The following is a 14,337-nucleotide window of genomic DNA, read 5'->3' as shown; positions in this document are numbered from 1 at the left end:
TTCAAATTACTACTCCTTGGCCTTGAACTGGATCTCCATTTTTCTGGTTAACCAAGATGGCAATTTGATTCTCTTCTTGGAGTGTTTTGAACCTTTAGTTGACAAAAGGCAGACATTTATTATGCATTAGTGTGCTCGACCATAGAGGATAACTAATACATTATGGATTACAACTGACCAATGAGTATCATGTTTATGTTTCATTAGGTACCATCAAAACTACCAGCTCACCGAGAAGAGTGATGTGTACAGCTTTGGTGTAGTTCTCCTGGAGCTGATCACCGGCAGACCTCCGATCGTGCCCGGTCCAGGAAATGTTCACATTGTTAAGTTGATTGCCGCAAGTCTGTCTCGGGGTTGCATAGAAGAAATCATGGATGAAACTCTGCAAGGAGAATATGATGCCACTTCTGCGTGGAAGATCCTGGATATAGCTCTCAGGTGCACCGCAGATCCAGGCAGCCAGAGGCCGACAATGTTTGAAGTAGTGACGCAGCTGAAGAGCTGCTTGAAGCCAGAGATTGCCTCTGACAGGAGCGATATCATATATATTGAAGGATTTAACATGAGCCGAGAAATTTCGTCTGAGATGGGGGCGAGCTTGCTGGCACCAACTGTTCCTTCTATCAGATGAAACTTATCGCAGTTGTCTCTGTTCGTGTATGCTGTGCACGTTAAGGTAAGATGTAGTGCTTGTAACTGTCGTTGGCACTCGGACTGCCGCAAAATAGGATGTTCCTCCTGGGGATCTCTGCATCGGAATAAATATAGAATTTGGTGTTGTGTAATCTATGCACTACTGTATCTCTTTTAGGTAACAATGAAACAATATGCTGTAATCTGAAAACCCACCGGACCGCAGATATCTCCGTTTTAATGGATTAGAACATCAATACATCATGTAATAAGTTTGGTCTCTGCACTGTCTCTGTGATACTGTGCCACATTTGTGTATGGTGAAGTTTTGTGTCTGCAACAAACTGTTAGAAAAATTGTTCCTTATTGTCCCTTGATCTTTTTTATAATGTTTTAATTCTTCTGTGAGAGCTGATTCATAACTGATCTTTATTGTCCCTTTTTTTTTTTGAAATATTCCTATGGATATTTCATAATGGAGCTGATTCGTAATTGATCTGAACTAATTTTTGATCTTTCTAAGAAGCATCTCCGTAACTCAAAAGCTTAATAGTTTGACAGCTCCAAAATTGAATCGAGCTGTCTTTTGGACCCAGCCCTTATGGATAAGAGATCAGATATGATATTGACTTGACAAATGATGATTAGCTGATCTTATATTTTCAATCAATAATAATAATCACATGTTGATATATATGACTTTTGGTTTATATATTTAGGTGAAGTGATTCTCATACGAGGTCGTAAGAAAATAATAAAAAATTTGCTATCTCAGAAAAGTAATTTTCCTTTCTATTTAATTTCCTACAAGTCTTGCGTCGACAAAGCAGGTCATCTTCCCAGTTGACCATTCCACCGTTGACGCGATTACATGATTTAGGGTTGACCGGATTGGGTGTCGGATAAGAAATGAGGAGCACGCTCTCATCCAGTGCGGCTCTTACAAAGAATCCGTGCAAAGCGGGACCCAGTCACTGTATACACGTGGACAAACCACGTGCTCGCGTTGCGATAAAACGTGAACTGTTTGGATTGCGATGTGCTCACGTAGCTACAACTAACGAGGTTTTTTTCTCTTTTGATTGCGATGTGCTTACGTTAACGAACGCGTCCACCATCGAATATAAATCACCGCTAGAACTCAGCAACGACACTTGGAACTTGGAACATGGCATCATCATCTTCGTGCTTGGTTGCTCTTTTCTTTGCCATCGCCGCCGCCATTCCTGCTGCTCATGGCCAGTCGCCGCAAGGTCAGCGCTCATGGCGATCACCTTTCATTTTTTTGTCTTTTTATCTTTCAATGATAATTAGTTTATAGTAAAGGGAGAAAAATAGATATAATATCATGCTCGTGGTACTAAACAATACTGAACTGATTGCAATTAATCGTTGTGATTCTTTTCTTTTTAGCTGGCTTTATAAGCATCGACTGTGGGAATTCCAAATCTGATTACGTCGATCATAGTACAAATATAACATACGTCTCCGATGACCGATTTATCGACGTGGGATCAGATTTCGACATCCAATCAAACTACATAAACTCCTCTGTTCCAACGCAACAACTCAATCTCAGAAGCTTTCCTGATGGACTCCGGAATTGCTACACCTTAAAGCCTGTGCTTCGTAACACTACGTATCTTGTCAGAGCAACTTTCATGTACGGAAACTACGACGCCAAGAATAGCCTAATACAATTTGACCTTCACATCGGAGTCGATCATTGGAAGACGATGACCATCTCCGATCCATCTGCTATCTATACGGCCGAGGCTCTGAGTCTTGCTACTACCAATTCCACATCGGTTTGTTTGGTTAATACCGGAGGTGGAACTCCTTTTATATCTTCGTTGGAGTTGAGGCCACTCAGGAACGGTCTTTACGGAGAATACGTGAATGCTTTGCAGTCTGTGGTTCTCGTCACTCGGCGCAACTTCGGAGCATCCGACTCTGTGAGGTAAGCTAAACATAAAAGTTCTTTATTTTGTTTCCGTGAATGGCGATTTTTCTTAGAAGAGGTCTTCATTTTTTTTTTTCTAAATAACGTCTTTTTTTTGGATTTTCTCAAATAGGATCCTTGATTCAAAATATTCTTCGCCAACTATTTTCGTCAAAAATTTCGGCTTTTTTTTTATTTTTTTTGAATTGTTACAGTATTTTTTTTTATTTGACTCATTTATAATATTTTTATTGAGATACTAAAAACACTATAAACGTTATTGAAAAACATGTAAGTATATTGTACATATCATAACTAGTTATAAAATTATATTTTTAGGTTTATAATTGATCTAATCGAGGTTAAATTTTTATTTGGGTCATTTATAATATTTTCAAGTAAGTTTTATAGTATTTTTATCTTACACATTTGTTTGATTTGATGGTGGTATACGAAACCTAAGTCACCAAAGGTTGATTGTTGGAAGCCTCATTTGATATATTTTTTTTTACAAAAAAAATATCTTGTAGTATTTTTATTATGATGGCCAGAACATTGTAGCAAGTTTTCTTAATATATTTTCTTTACTATGGCGGCTAAAATATTATAATAAATTAATTTATAATTACTATTTAGGTGATATTATTATTGAATTATTATAAATGCCTATCCAAATCTTGGTATCAAATGATTTTTAGTATGTTTCGATTCCATTTGATTCATTTATAGTATTTTTAAATATACTTTAATAGTATTTTTATTACGATGATCAAAACACACTAATGACTGAAAAAGAAAATACATTCAACTTTTTTTTAGAGGAAAAAAGTGTTTTTTGAATTAAAAATAATATTTAGAAAAAAAAAACCAAAAAGAAAAATAAATAATATTAAAAATAATAAAATGAGAATATTTTCTAAGAAATCGCCCTTCTATCAATCCATTTAATAATTGAAGTATGTTTTCCTATATATGCTCCCCTAGAAAACCGTGTCTGCACATGATGGGATAAAAATCCTGTAAGCTGGAGTAACCCCAACTAAGATATTGATGTCTCATGTCCGCTATGTGAAAAGGGACATGGACCAATTGACCCAAAACTACAATTTATTTCATTTCATATTTTTCATGTCTGCTATGCTGAGAGATATCATGGACAGGTTCCCGATCGACCCTTACGATCGCGTTTGGAACCCCTACAACGATCCCTCCTGGCTCACCTTGTCCACCGACTCGACCGTGGACAACAGGCTCGATTCTTTCGAGCCGCCGTCCGCTGTGATGCAGACGGCGGTGACTCCGGCCAGTGGCTCGCAGCTGGCCTTCGCCTGGGACTCCGTCTCCCCCGACGACAAGCTTTACACCATTCTGCACTTCGCCGAACCCCAGAATCTGACGGGAAGCGCAACGAGGGTGTTCGACATCATCTGGAATGACGAGTCCTGGGTTAGTGGGTATACCCCGCTTTACCTCTCGGCTGATTGCCAATACGACTCTGAGCCATTCGAAGCCAATTTTGAGTATCAATACGTGCTCAACGCGACGAGCGACTCCACCCTCCCGCCCATCATCAACGCCTTCGAGGTCTACACGTTGATGCAGCTCACACATGCCGCCACCGACTCCGCAGACGGTAAGGCGCTGCAGCCTTCTCCTTCGCCTTGAAGTAATCGAAGCTTTATCTTTGTTTCTTGTCATCAAGAATGCAGCCAAATTAATATTTTTCATTGCTAAGATGTCAAATTAGGAAAATTGATGTCCGTGTTTTCGTTTTGTGGCGTGCCGATTGTGAATTGCCAGTCTTCTCCGCAGCAGTTTTTAATGTTTTAGAAGCGAACAACCTCTGCCTTGCACGGACTGATAGATGGAGGGTTCAAATAAGTGCCAAGAAGGCAATAGTTTGTGTCGCAACGACTACAACAAAACACATTTTCCTTTAGTCAAGACAAAGAAATTCAAGATTTTAAGAGTTGTAAATTTAATGATAAAACAGAAAGAAAAGATGGAAGAATGGGTTCTTTTAAGGCAGCCCGAGTTTAGGTTAGGCTAATTTTGATCTGATCTGATTGTGTTCGCCGAGCCCACGGATGAATACTAATTGGAACCAGTTGAGCAAACTTTGAGTGAAAGCTGATCCAATACTTTCTATTTGTAATTGAGCTAAATCGGATGGGTACTAATTGTGTTCACATCACTTCTTTTGCAATTATTTTGCACCATTTAGTGAGTCAGGCTCTGTACTCAATATCATATTTGTTTGTGTTGCAAATTTCAGACTGGAATAAGACTTCAAAGCATGCTGGTCCATTGGTGGATCATAAGATTCAATCTGCTAAGCATACAGTATAATTTTCTACATACCTAGTCTGGATTTTCTTTTTTGAAATGGAAATAACTGTGAGTATGCTAATAGCCCTCGTTGACTGTATGTACTTATCCAAATTTTGGACAGTGAATCTAAGATTCCAGGGATCGAACGATCCTTTTTTTTTCCTTAAATTTTGCAAAACTGGTTCCTACTAAGGATGGAGTAACCAAACGAGTTGTAGTTTGACCACAAACACCATTCAAGTGTTGAAATATGAAAATGATACTATTTTGAATTTAAATAAGAATATCTTTACTTGCAGTAGTAAATTCTCATTCCAAAAGCATAGCTATCCGGATCAGAGCATGCTGAGAACCAAAAGATAGATTTTTGTGGCCAGTTTTACTGTAATTCGATGTGTCTTAATATGGATAGTTTAGCTATTTCTGATTTCTCATTCCACACAATCATGACTTTACAAGATTTGTTTGGTTCTTTTTCTTGTCTGTATTTGGAAATGATATGACTAGTTACAGCTTTTAGAATAAAAATACTAAATCCTGTCATTTCTGATAAATAATTTTTAAGATGAGTTGCTGATAATTAATTTGAACGTGGTATAATAATTCAGAACAGAGAGTCGTTTGGTTAATATATCTCCTTGTTTAATTCAAGTTCCACAAACTGAACTTGGGCATGTAGCCAGTCCAAAAGCAAAAGGAATACTGGAATATTCATAACTAAATCTTGCCATGCCTAACAATTTGAAATATCTAAGAAATTTGGAAGCTATTGGACACAAATTACTTGCAGGACTGCCCTATGAAAATAATTAGAGAATATTATGCAGCACAGCCACAAGTGGTACCAATATATAGATTATTATTCTACGTTGATGCTTGGTCATATATGTGACTGCAATCACAAGCAACATCTTAATTTCTACAACTCAAAAATATATTGTTCTTCTATTTTTCTATCTCATTACTGGCTGCGAACGCCTGATACCAAATTAAAATGGTTTTTTAGTTAGTGACTATTTTCTATTAAACAAATCATATTCCTAGTATACACTAATGTGTGTTAATTCTTGTATTTTCCTGGATACCAGTTGACGCCATGATGGCAATCAAATCACACTATCAACTTAAGAGAAATTGGATGGGTGATCCATGTGCTCCGAAAGAATACGTATGGGATGGCTTGAATTGTAGCTACAATACTGATCCACCGAGGATCACAAATATGTAAGTGTTCAAGAAACTTAGAAGAGGGAGAAAAAAATCATTTGATGGAATCATTGAGGTTATTATTAAAACTTGTACTCAAAATATGTTTTGTAAACTGCAATATTTTGCAGAAATTTGACTTCCAGAGGATTGACTGGTGAAATATACATCTCTTTTGCCATGCTTGAAGCTGTCAAGTACCTGTAAGTGCAACTTTCTTTTGTTCTCATTTCTAGAGCAAGTAATTTGGGTTATAATTTATTGAAATATTTCAGTCAATTACCCAGATTGCTTCTCCTAATATCACATTTCTGTCAGCAATGTTGAACAAGACAATTAGCATAATGCATAAGCAAATTTTTTAATTTGATCCAAAATGTAAAGCATCACCATGACCAACCAGTAACAAATAATTATCTGAGCCAATACCAGTAAGTGCCATGGGTTACTGTCTCTGATCAATATCAATGCTACCTTTATAAAATTTAAATCTTGCACCAGTGCAGGAAGTAAGGTATATACAGTCGCTTATTTACTTAGTAACTAATTCTCCTGGTCCATACCAGTTTAGTGTCTGCTGTTTGATTCTAAGGGAAGGCTAGCAAAAATCTTAGTGTAAGGTAATAAAAATCAACATAGGCTCTCTAACCTTAGATGACAACATTTTTCTACTGATGTTCCAGTCGTAACTTGGTCAACAAAGTATAATGATCATCAAGACATACATAGGTATGATATCTATTTTCGTCCAGTTCTTAATCTCTCAGACAATGCATGAGCTAAACGGAAGTGATCCTCTAAGCAGTTGCTGAAATAAGGGGCTTTACAGGCATGACCACAACATAGTGCAGAACCACATTATAACAGGTGTTCTTGAAATGGTTTTAGTGCTGTAGTTATGCAAGCAAAGAAAACAACACACAGCTTATGCTTACATTGCAACATAAATCAGCTAGTTAATAACTCTGCACCAAAGAGTGCTTACTTGTCATTCAATGGTTGCAGGCATTTTTTGTGGGTTACTAGCTTATCTTACCTTTTGCCTCTATTCCCTTTACAAAAGGCATTATTCAACATAGAAGGTTGGAATGCTTCTTGGAGTTCTCAATATGATCTGTACATTTAAGACTTAAACCTAGAGGCTAAATTACTGCAGTTCACATGTTAAGAAGCTCTTACATGCAAAACAAGTTTCTTGTGCTAATGAACATATCGCTTTATGAATGGTTTAAGCTACTGTAAAGGATGTAAATACTAAATACACTTTGACAACACCAATCACTTTATGGGTACAAGTATGCTGCATGTCAGAGCACTACAAGCATTTTTTACTTGTATTGACTGCAATTCCATGTTCGGACTTACGGTTTTGTTGTTGTTGTATTGATTGCAATTCCATCCATTATATAAATTAAAATAGTAAACCTTCAAAGATTATGCCTGAAGACAAATTAATCATATATCTTGACCACACTATGGATAACCAAATGGGAGCTGTACGAGCGCCTTCTTCTGGTATTGCTCAGAATATTACAGCTAAAAAGAGGCATGGTCTTCCATGCTAGATGAACAGAAAATCATGTCTTCATATGAATCACCGGGTCTGAATGGTGTTATATTTTTATCCAGCAAAACTTGCTGTTCATCAGTTTGCTTTAATTATGATTTAAATGTTGGAAGGTAGACTGTTGACTTCATGTAATACAGAGAGCACAGTTGTTATGTCGAGCTGTTCATGCACTAAATGATCAATATATAATTTCAATTCCAGGGACTTGTCTCACAACAACTTTAATGGAACAATACCTGATTTTCTAGGCAGTTTATCATCTCTCCTTGTCCTGTAAGTGTTTTGCATCAAAGTTTATGCAGGCTTTTGATATATAAGATTAATGTCAAAAGTTTATGCTGTTTCAAGCAAACACTTGACAAAAAAACAAATTCACTGGATTAATTTTTTATTCTCAAGGACTTTTGCTGCTTAATAGTGATTCTTTTTTATGTTATATTGCAGAGATTTGTCTTTTAACAATTTAACAGGAACAGTACCCCGATTCTCTTGAAAATCTTGTATCACTCCAAATTCTGTAAGTTATTCAACTTTTTATCCAGAACATAGATGAAAAATAGGAATATTGAAGAGCAATGTATTGTTTAAGAAATTTGGCAGGAAACAATTTCAATGGATCTGTTCCTGAGAAACTCTGCAAAAGGTCAGATGCTGGGTTACTTATACTCAGGTTTGTTTTTTTATCAAGCTCATGTATGTTTTTGGGGTTGTATCAGTAAATATTGTATTTTCATCCTACCAGACTACATTCCTTTTGTCCACGGAAACTATTCCAAATATATCTTGGTGAAAAGGTACTTGTGTTAACATAATATGGCACTCCCAGAACTCGCTGGAATTCTAGATCATGTCAAGAAGTACTTTTGTATGTGATCACATAGGTTGTCCATTCTTCTTATAAAGCAGTAGCATCATATACCACTTTGATTATTCATATCAGACATTCTATGTCGTGGAACTACTAAAGTACCTGAAGCATACTTCCACTCTCCTCCATTTCTGCGTTGGTCTCATCTTACCTAAGTTGCTTCCTTGTACTAATTACTAATTAGTCACTTCCAGAGATATATGGAAACTGTGTACCTGGTGGAAAGCCATTATGCAAATTTCTTCCTGAAAGGAACAAGGCTTGCCTTGTGTAAAGCACAAAATATAGATGTGAATACATGAGTGTTAATTTGAACATGATGAGAGTCTTGGAAAGAATCTTACACAAATTCCCTTGCCAATAGAAGGTTCCATGCGAACATCAGCAAGGTTCACATACACACTACACACACATCAACAGTAGTCTTTTTGCTTATATGGGCAAGACTATATACATTGATCCTCCCAAATCTAGCATTTCTAGAGCTTTATGCACTAGGCCACCCCCTTTTTACGCAAGTCTCATATATATTCCATGAGATATCTTTTCCATACTCACAAGTGGATACTACAATGAATTTACTTAATCTCATATCTTTCACATGTAAATCTTTCTAATCACAAATGAATACCCAACAAACGCTTGAAGCCAAACTGAACACCCAACAATCTCATCAATTTACTATGTGTGAGACATTGTTCATAGTTTCCTGTATGGGTCAGCCATATGATGTCCACAAGTTGTGGATTATGGGCTTCCAAATTAATCACACCTTAGAAATCAAACCTATCTCACCAAGCAAATTAATCACATCTGAGCACACAACTTCTTACTTGGCTCATGAACTAGACACTAGCCATTTCACATTCTTATGTCTCTTGAGTCTGGCACTGATCTATACAAACCAATATATGAGCTTTAATGCCACTTGTCAGGGGGAGAATTGGACCCAAAGTCTCCTACCAATAAGAAGGCTCATGCGCATACACACACGAGGATGCCACAATGCAAAAGCTTAAGCTAATGAATAATGGGTCATCATGTTCATATGTTGACTTACCACCCCAGACATCCTTTTCATTTGTTATTATTGACTAAAGTGAATTCCCAACGGACAAGGTAAGCATATAATAGTTTACAAAGAAATAAAGAAACAATAGAGCAATGAAGCACAAATGGTCAATAGAATATGCAACTGGACAAAATCATAATCCATTTTCCAAATTCTTTAAACCATAGGCTTGTAATTGAAACACTGAGTTACTTGGGGGGTAATGTTACCATGGGTTATTTATATGCTTAACTATTTTTTAAAATTAAACAATACCAACTGAAATACTCATGCACAAGATTTGGCAATTTTTTTATGTGCGAAAATTGGCATGAAACACAGAGCTGGTTAAAGCTGATTGATTTTTAGATTTTTTTGACAAAAAAAGATTTTTATAATTTTTGGATCTTCAGATAGTGTAGCAGTTTGAAAGAGGCTTGTGTTCTTTCTCTGTTTGTTGGTTGGTGAAAAAGTGTTGGCAAAAAGGCTAGTTGAATTGCATGTTAGGTGAAGGAATTTTAGTTGGCAAACAGGCTAGTTATATTTCCCAATCATTCTTAGGTAGGAAATATAGCTTGTTAGAATGATTGGGGTTGCATAGATTATTTTCATATATTTAACTCACTATATGACAGATCTCAATGGCGGCAAAAGATTCATGTAGCCGACTCCAAATTGTTGAGACTTGATGTTTTGTTGTTATTGTGATTGTTGTTAAACACACTATATGATTTTGCTGTCCACTGAGATCGTCTTGAACCTCTTTGTAAAAGTGAAATTTAGAGTAAGGGTTATCGGGATTAATGTTGTGCACTTGCCATCTTCTAGCTCTATTCACTAATGTCATGCAATAACTGAATAAGTGTTGATTGCTACTAGACTTTACCCTACTGCCTATATGGAGCTTACATCAACTGACGATACTTTTTAAACATTCATGATGTCAGGCTTGACAAAAATGGCTGTAACAAAGCGTCTTCATCAAGGTCTAAAACAGCTATCATTGTAATTATCGCAGCAGTGTCTGGGCTGCTACTTCTTGTGATAATATTGGTAGCTGTGGTATGTAACATCAGAAAGCAGCAAGGTAATACTTTGAAGAGGAAAAATGAGCTTGGTGTACCACACCATCATTTTCAAAATCTGCATTGAGTGCTAATAGTCAACTTCTTGTTCTTTTCTGATAGGTCGGACCTCTAATACCTTTGTTCAGTCACATAGTGTAGTCTACCCTCGGCAGAGAGAGCATCAAATTTCATTTGAGAGTAGGGAGTTTACATACACACAGTTGGAGAACATAACAAATAAGTTTACAACGGTCATCGGGAAAGGAGGTTTTGGCATGGTTTATCATGGTTGCTTAGAAACTGGAAAGCAAGTTGCGATCAAGATGCATTCTGTATCATCACCACAAGGAATGAAGGAATTTTTGGCTGAGGTATAGAAATTTTATTTGACCTTTGAAATAAGATTATTAGATGACTTGAGTGTGATTGTTACTCGATAAAAATTTTTGATTGGATTATCACAAATCCCGAAAAACTTAAGTTGGTAGTAATGAGTCAAATATATTCATGAAGTCTAACATTCACCTCTCCCCGATTTAAACTTGACATGTAAAATTGAACCCAAATGTATGATCCAAGTCAAATACAGAGTAAAAATTTCACAAATATTAGTTAAAGAATGAGATGAAACAAAGAGGGGGCAAGTACAGGCTTCAAACTCATAACATGCTCTTACACCATGACTAAAATTTCGATTAAGTTACTACAAATCTCAAAAGTTTAAGTGGTTAGTTTAAAGGCCAATATAATTATGAAGTCTTAACACTCCTGAATTGAAAAGGTTGGTATTGATGCTAACCAAGATGAGATGCCAAAACACTCTTCTTAAACAGCTGAAGGTTAATTCAGCTTACATATTTCTTGGTATTGACGTCAGAATGCTACCTTACATAGCTTGTAGCTATTCTATATAACAATTTATTTTTTAGAATATTTCTTGACACCATTTTGCACTTCATTCTGCAGGCCCAGAACCTGACGAAGATCTACCACAGGAATCTGGTTTCTCTGGTTGGTTATTGCATGGATGGGAATTGCCTAGCACTTGTTTACGAATACATGAAGCAAGGAAGCCTCCAAGACCATCTACGAGGTTTAGTGATACTGAACATGAGCACTGTTACAACTATTCTTTAAGATCAATTTTGAATTGTAAAGGACATGATTTAATTCTCCAGAGGCTTCATGCTTTCCTGTTAAATGATTAATGTAAATTATTTTCTTATGCACAATGATCGAGAAAGAAGTTTAGGGACTTGGAGGATCATTACAAAGTTAAATTTTAAGCCAAATGTTCAACTTTTCCTGATTAGGAAGGGGTAAAATGCTTGGAATCATTTTTTAAAGGGGCTGATAGGGACATAGGGTATATCAGAGCATTGAAGATTAATATATCTCTTGGCTCGTTGCTTGAAACCCATCAGTTGAGGGAGGTATCTAAGAAATTATGCAGCAAGTAACTATGAGTTTAAGAAGTAACTTCTCCACAAATATTTCCTATTGATATTTTGTTAATTTGTCTCCATGGGTTTTCTAACTTATAATCATCACAGATAAGGCTGGTTGTGCCAAAGTCTTGAGTTGGGGACAGCGGCTTCAAATTGCACTGGATGCTGCACAAGGTTTTGGAGAATCTTTTGTCTGTGTACTTGCGTTTGGTATAATTACTTAATCTCTATTTTATATGACAGGGCTGGATTATTTGCACAAAGGATGCAAGCCTCCAATAATCCATAGAGATGTCAAGAGCAGCAACATTCTCTTGAGCGAAGAACTAGAGGCTAGAATAGGGGACTTTGGGTTATCCAAATCTTTCCATAGCAATGAGCAAACCCATGTGTCCACAGGGACAGTGGTTGGCACCCCTGGATATATTGATCCCGAGTATGTTTTCTACACTCTTTTTACCCCACTCTAAATTCTTTATAAACAATTTATTCATACATCTCAGTGTAGAAGCGACAGTGTGCAGAAAAATAAGACGGCAAATGAATTCATTTACCTCAGTATGTCTTCCTGTCACCACCCAATCTCATAGGCCCACTGGTATAGTGATCTAAAGGGAATTAAACTTTAACTGTGTAACCCAATATACTTCATGCTAAAGTTTTAGTGGTTACCCTATAAAATTGGTCTATGTTATACATTCGTAATTGTAGATATACTATGATACTAGTTTGACTTGATGCAGCAGACCTATTGGGCTTGGATGAGACATCAGTATTTGGTTTGAATTAAATAGGTTTTTTTCTCAAATTTAATATTTCAAACCCTATGATCAACATGGATATGTGGAGATCTTTGAATGTCAGATAGCAGAATTCTTGATCCATGACTTCCTGAGCTGCCATGTTTTAATTCCCAGGTCCAGTTTGCAAGTTTGAGGAATAGTCAGTTCAATTGCCAAAGCAACATAGTAGGATTCATTTCCTTGCCATAACTTCAAATTACTACTCCTTGGCCTTGAACTGGATCTCCATTTTTCTGGTTAACCAAGATGGCAATTTGATTCTCTTCTTGGAGTGTTTGAACCTTTAGTTGCCGAAAGGCAGACATTTATTATGAATTAGTGTACTCGGCCATAGAGGATAACTAATACATTATGGATTACAACTGACCAATGAGTATCATGTTTATGTTTCATTAGGTACCATCAAAACTACCAGCTCACTGAGAAGAGTGATGTGTACAGCTTTGGTGTAGTTCTCCTGGAGCTGATCACCGGTAGACCTCCAATCGTGCCCGGTCCAGGAAATGTTCACATTGTTAAGTTGATGGCCACAAGTCTGTCTCGGGGTTGCATAGAAGAAATCATGGATGAAACTCTGCAAGGAGAATATGATGCCACTTCTGCGTGGAAGATCCTGGATCTAGCTCTCAGGTGCACCACAGATACAAGCAGCCAGAGGCCGACGATGTTTGAAGTAGTGACACAGCTGAAGAGCTGCTTGAAGCCGGAGATTGCCTCTAACAGTAACAATATCATATATATTGAAGGATTTAACATGAGCCGAGAAATTTCGTCCGAGATGGGGGCGAGCTTGCTGGGACCAACTGTTCCTTCTATCAGATGAAACTTATCGCGGTTGTCTCTGTTCGTGTATGCTGTGCGCGTGAAGGTAAGATGTAGTGCATGTAACTGTCGTTGGCACTCGTACTGCCGCAAAATAGGATGTTCCTCTTGGGGATTTCTGCAGCGGAATAAATATAGAACTTGGTGTTGTGTAATATATGCACTACTGTATCTCTTTTCGGCAACAATGAAACAATATGCTGTAATCTGAAATGGATTAGAACATCAATATATCATGTAATAAGTTTGGTCTCTGCACAGTCTCCGTCTACTGTGCCACATTTGTGTATGGTGAAGTTTTGTGTCAGCAAGAAACTGTAGGAAAATTGTTGAATTGCCACTTAGTATAACATAATTAGAAGGTGGCTTGCGATCAGATTTTGTTGGATGAAAGATTACCTTTTGGCGGATTGGAAAACATTATCCAAAAAAAAAAAAGTGAAAAGGTTTGCTTGCACGCGATTCTTTTTGAAATGGTTTTTTCATTTCGTTCTTTGAGTTCCGTCATGAACGAGCGAGTCGAGTCATCTTGAACACTTCAAGGTCAAAATGGAGAGTCATCTTTTCGTTCGTTGCCTGTACCACACTCTTTT

General features: G+C 37.0%; 3 protein-coding genes across 4 annotated transcripts in view; all 3 read left to right on the top strand.

Moving 5' to 3' along the window:
• The window catches only part of LOC103981737 (probable LRR receptor-like serine/threonine-protein kinase At5g59680), a 28,984-nt gene extending 14,987 nt beyond the window's left edge, over positions 1-13,997 (top strand). Inside the window, exons 11-14 of one of the 2 annotated variants that reach the window (XM_065103996.1) lie at positions 11,638-11,764; positions 12,225-12,293; positions 12,363-12,555; positions 13,319-13,997. In XM_065103996.1, coding sequence (XP_064960068.1) covers positions 11,638-11,764; positions 12,225-12,293; positions 12,363-12,555; positions 13,319-13,745 — 816 coding nt within the window. In that variant the 3' untranslated portion in view covers positions 13,746-13,997. Of the gene's footprint in view, positions 1-207; positions 919-11,637; positions 11,765-12,224; positions 12,294-12,362; positions 12,556-13,318 lie in introns of those variants that run through there. The other variant, XM_065103995.1, reaches the window with a different exon arrangement.
• LOC135609292 (probable LRR receptor-like serine/threonine-protein kinase At4g29180) lies at positions 1,805-2,600 on the top strand. The gene is made up of 2 exons (XM_065102398.1): positions 1,805-1,889; positions 2,050-2,600. The coding sequence occupies exons 1-2, from the start codon at positions 1,805-1,807 to the stop codon at positions 2,598-2,600; spliced, it is 636 nt and encodes a 211-aa protein (XP_064958470.1).
• LOC135609291 (probable LRR receptor-like serine/threonine-protein kinase MEE39) lies at positions 3,659-10,611 on the top strand. Its single transcript, XM_065102396.1, has 7 exons — positions 3,659-4,211; positions 5,998-6,133; positions 6,247-6,318; positions 7,887-7,958; positions 8,130-8,202; positions 8,275-8,355; positions 10,552-10,611. The coding sequence occupies exons 1-5, from the start codon at positions 3,659-3,661 to the stop codon at positions 8,176-8,178; spliced, it is 882 nt and encodes a 293-aa protein (XP_064958468.1). The 3' UTR covers positions 8,179-8,202; positions 8,275-8,355; positions 10,552-10,611.
• Positions 13,998-14,337: the final 340 nt, after the last annotated feature.

The sequence above is a fragment of the Musa acuminata genome, chromosome BXJ2-4, assembly GCF_036884655.1.
Source record: "Musa acuminata AAA Group cultivar baxijiao chromosome BXJ2-4, Cavendish_Baxijiao_AAA, whole genome shotgun sequence".
In the NCBI taxonomy this organism is placed as follows: Eukaryota; Viridiplantae; Streptophyta; class Magnoliopsida; order Zingiberales; family Musaceae; genus Musa; species Musa acuminata.
Note: the sequence above shows the minus strand (reverse complement) of the source record. Positions and strands in the feature narration are given on the sequence as shown.

Coding starts and splice junctions, on each gene's coding strand:
- LOC135609292 (XM_065102398.1), top strand. CDS start 1,805: ATGGCATCATCATCTTCGTGCTTGGTTGCTCTTTTCTTTGCCATCGCC. Junction 1,890..2,049: donor TCATGGCCAGTCGCCGCAAG/GTCAGCGCTCAT, acceptor TTTTCTTTTTAG/CTGGCTTTATAAGCATCGAC.
- LOC135609291 (XM_065102396.1), top strand. CDS start 3,659: ATGGACCAATTGACCCAAAACTACAATTTATTTCATTTCATATTTTTC. Junction 6,134..6,246: donor CCACCGAGGATCACAAATAT/GTAAGTGTTCAA, acceptor AATATTTTGCAG/AAATTTGACTTCCAGAGGAT. Junction 7,959..8,129: donor TTATCATCTCTCCTTGTCCT/GTAAGTGTTTTG, acceptor GTTATATTGCAG/AGATTTGTCTTTTAACAATT.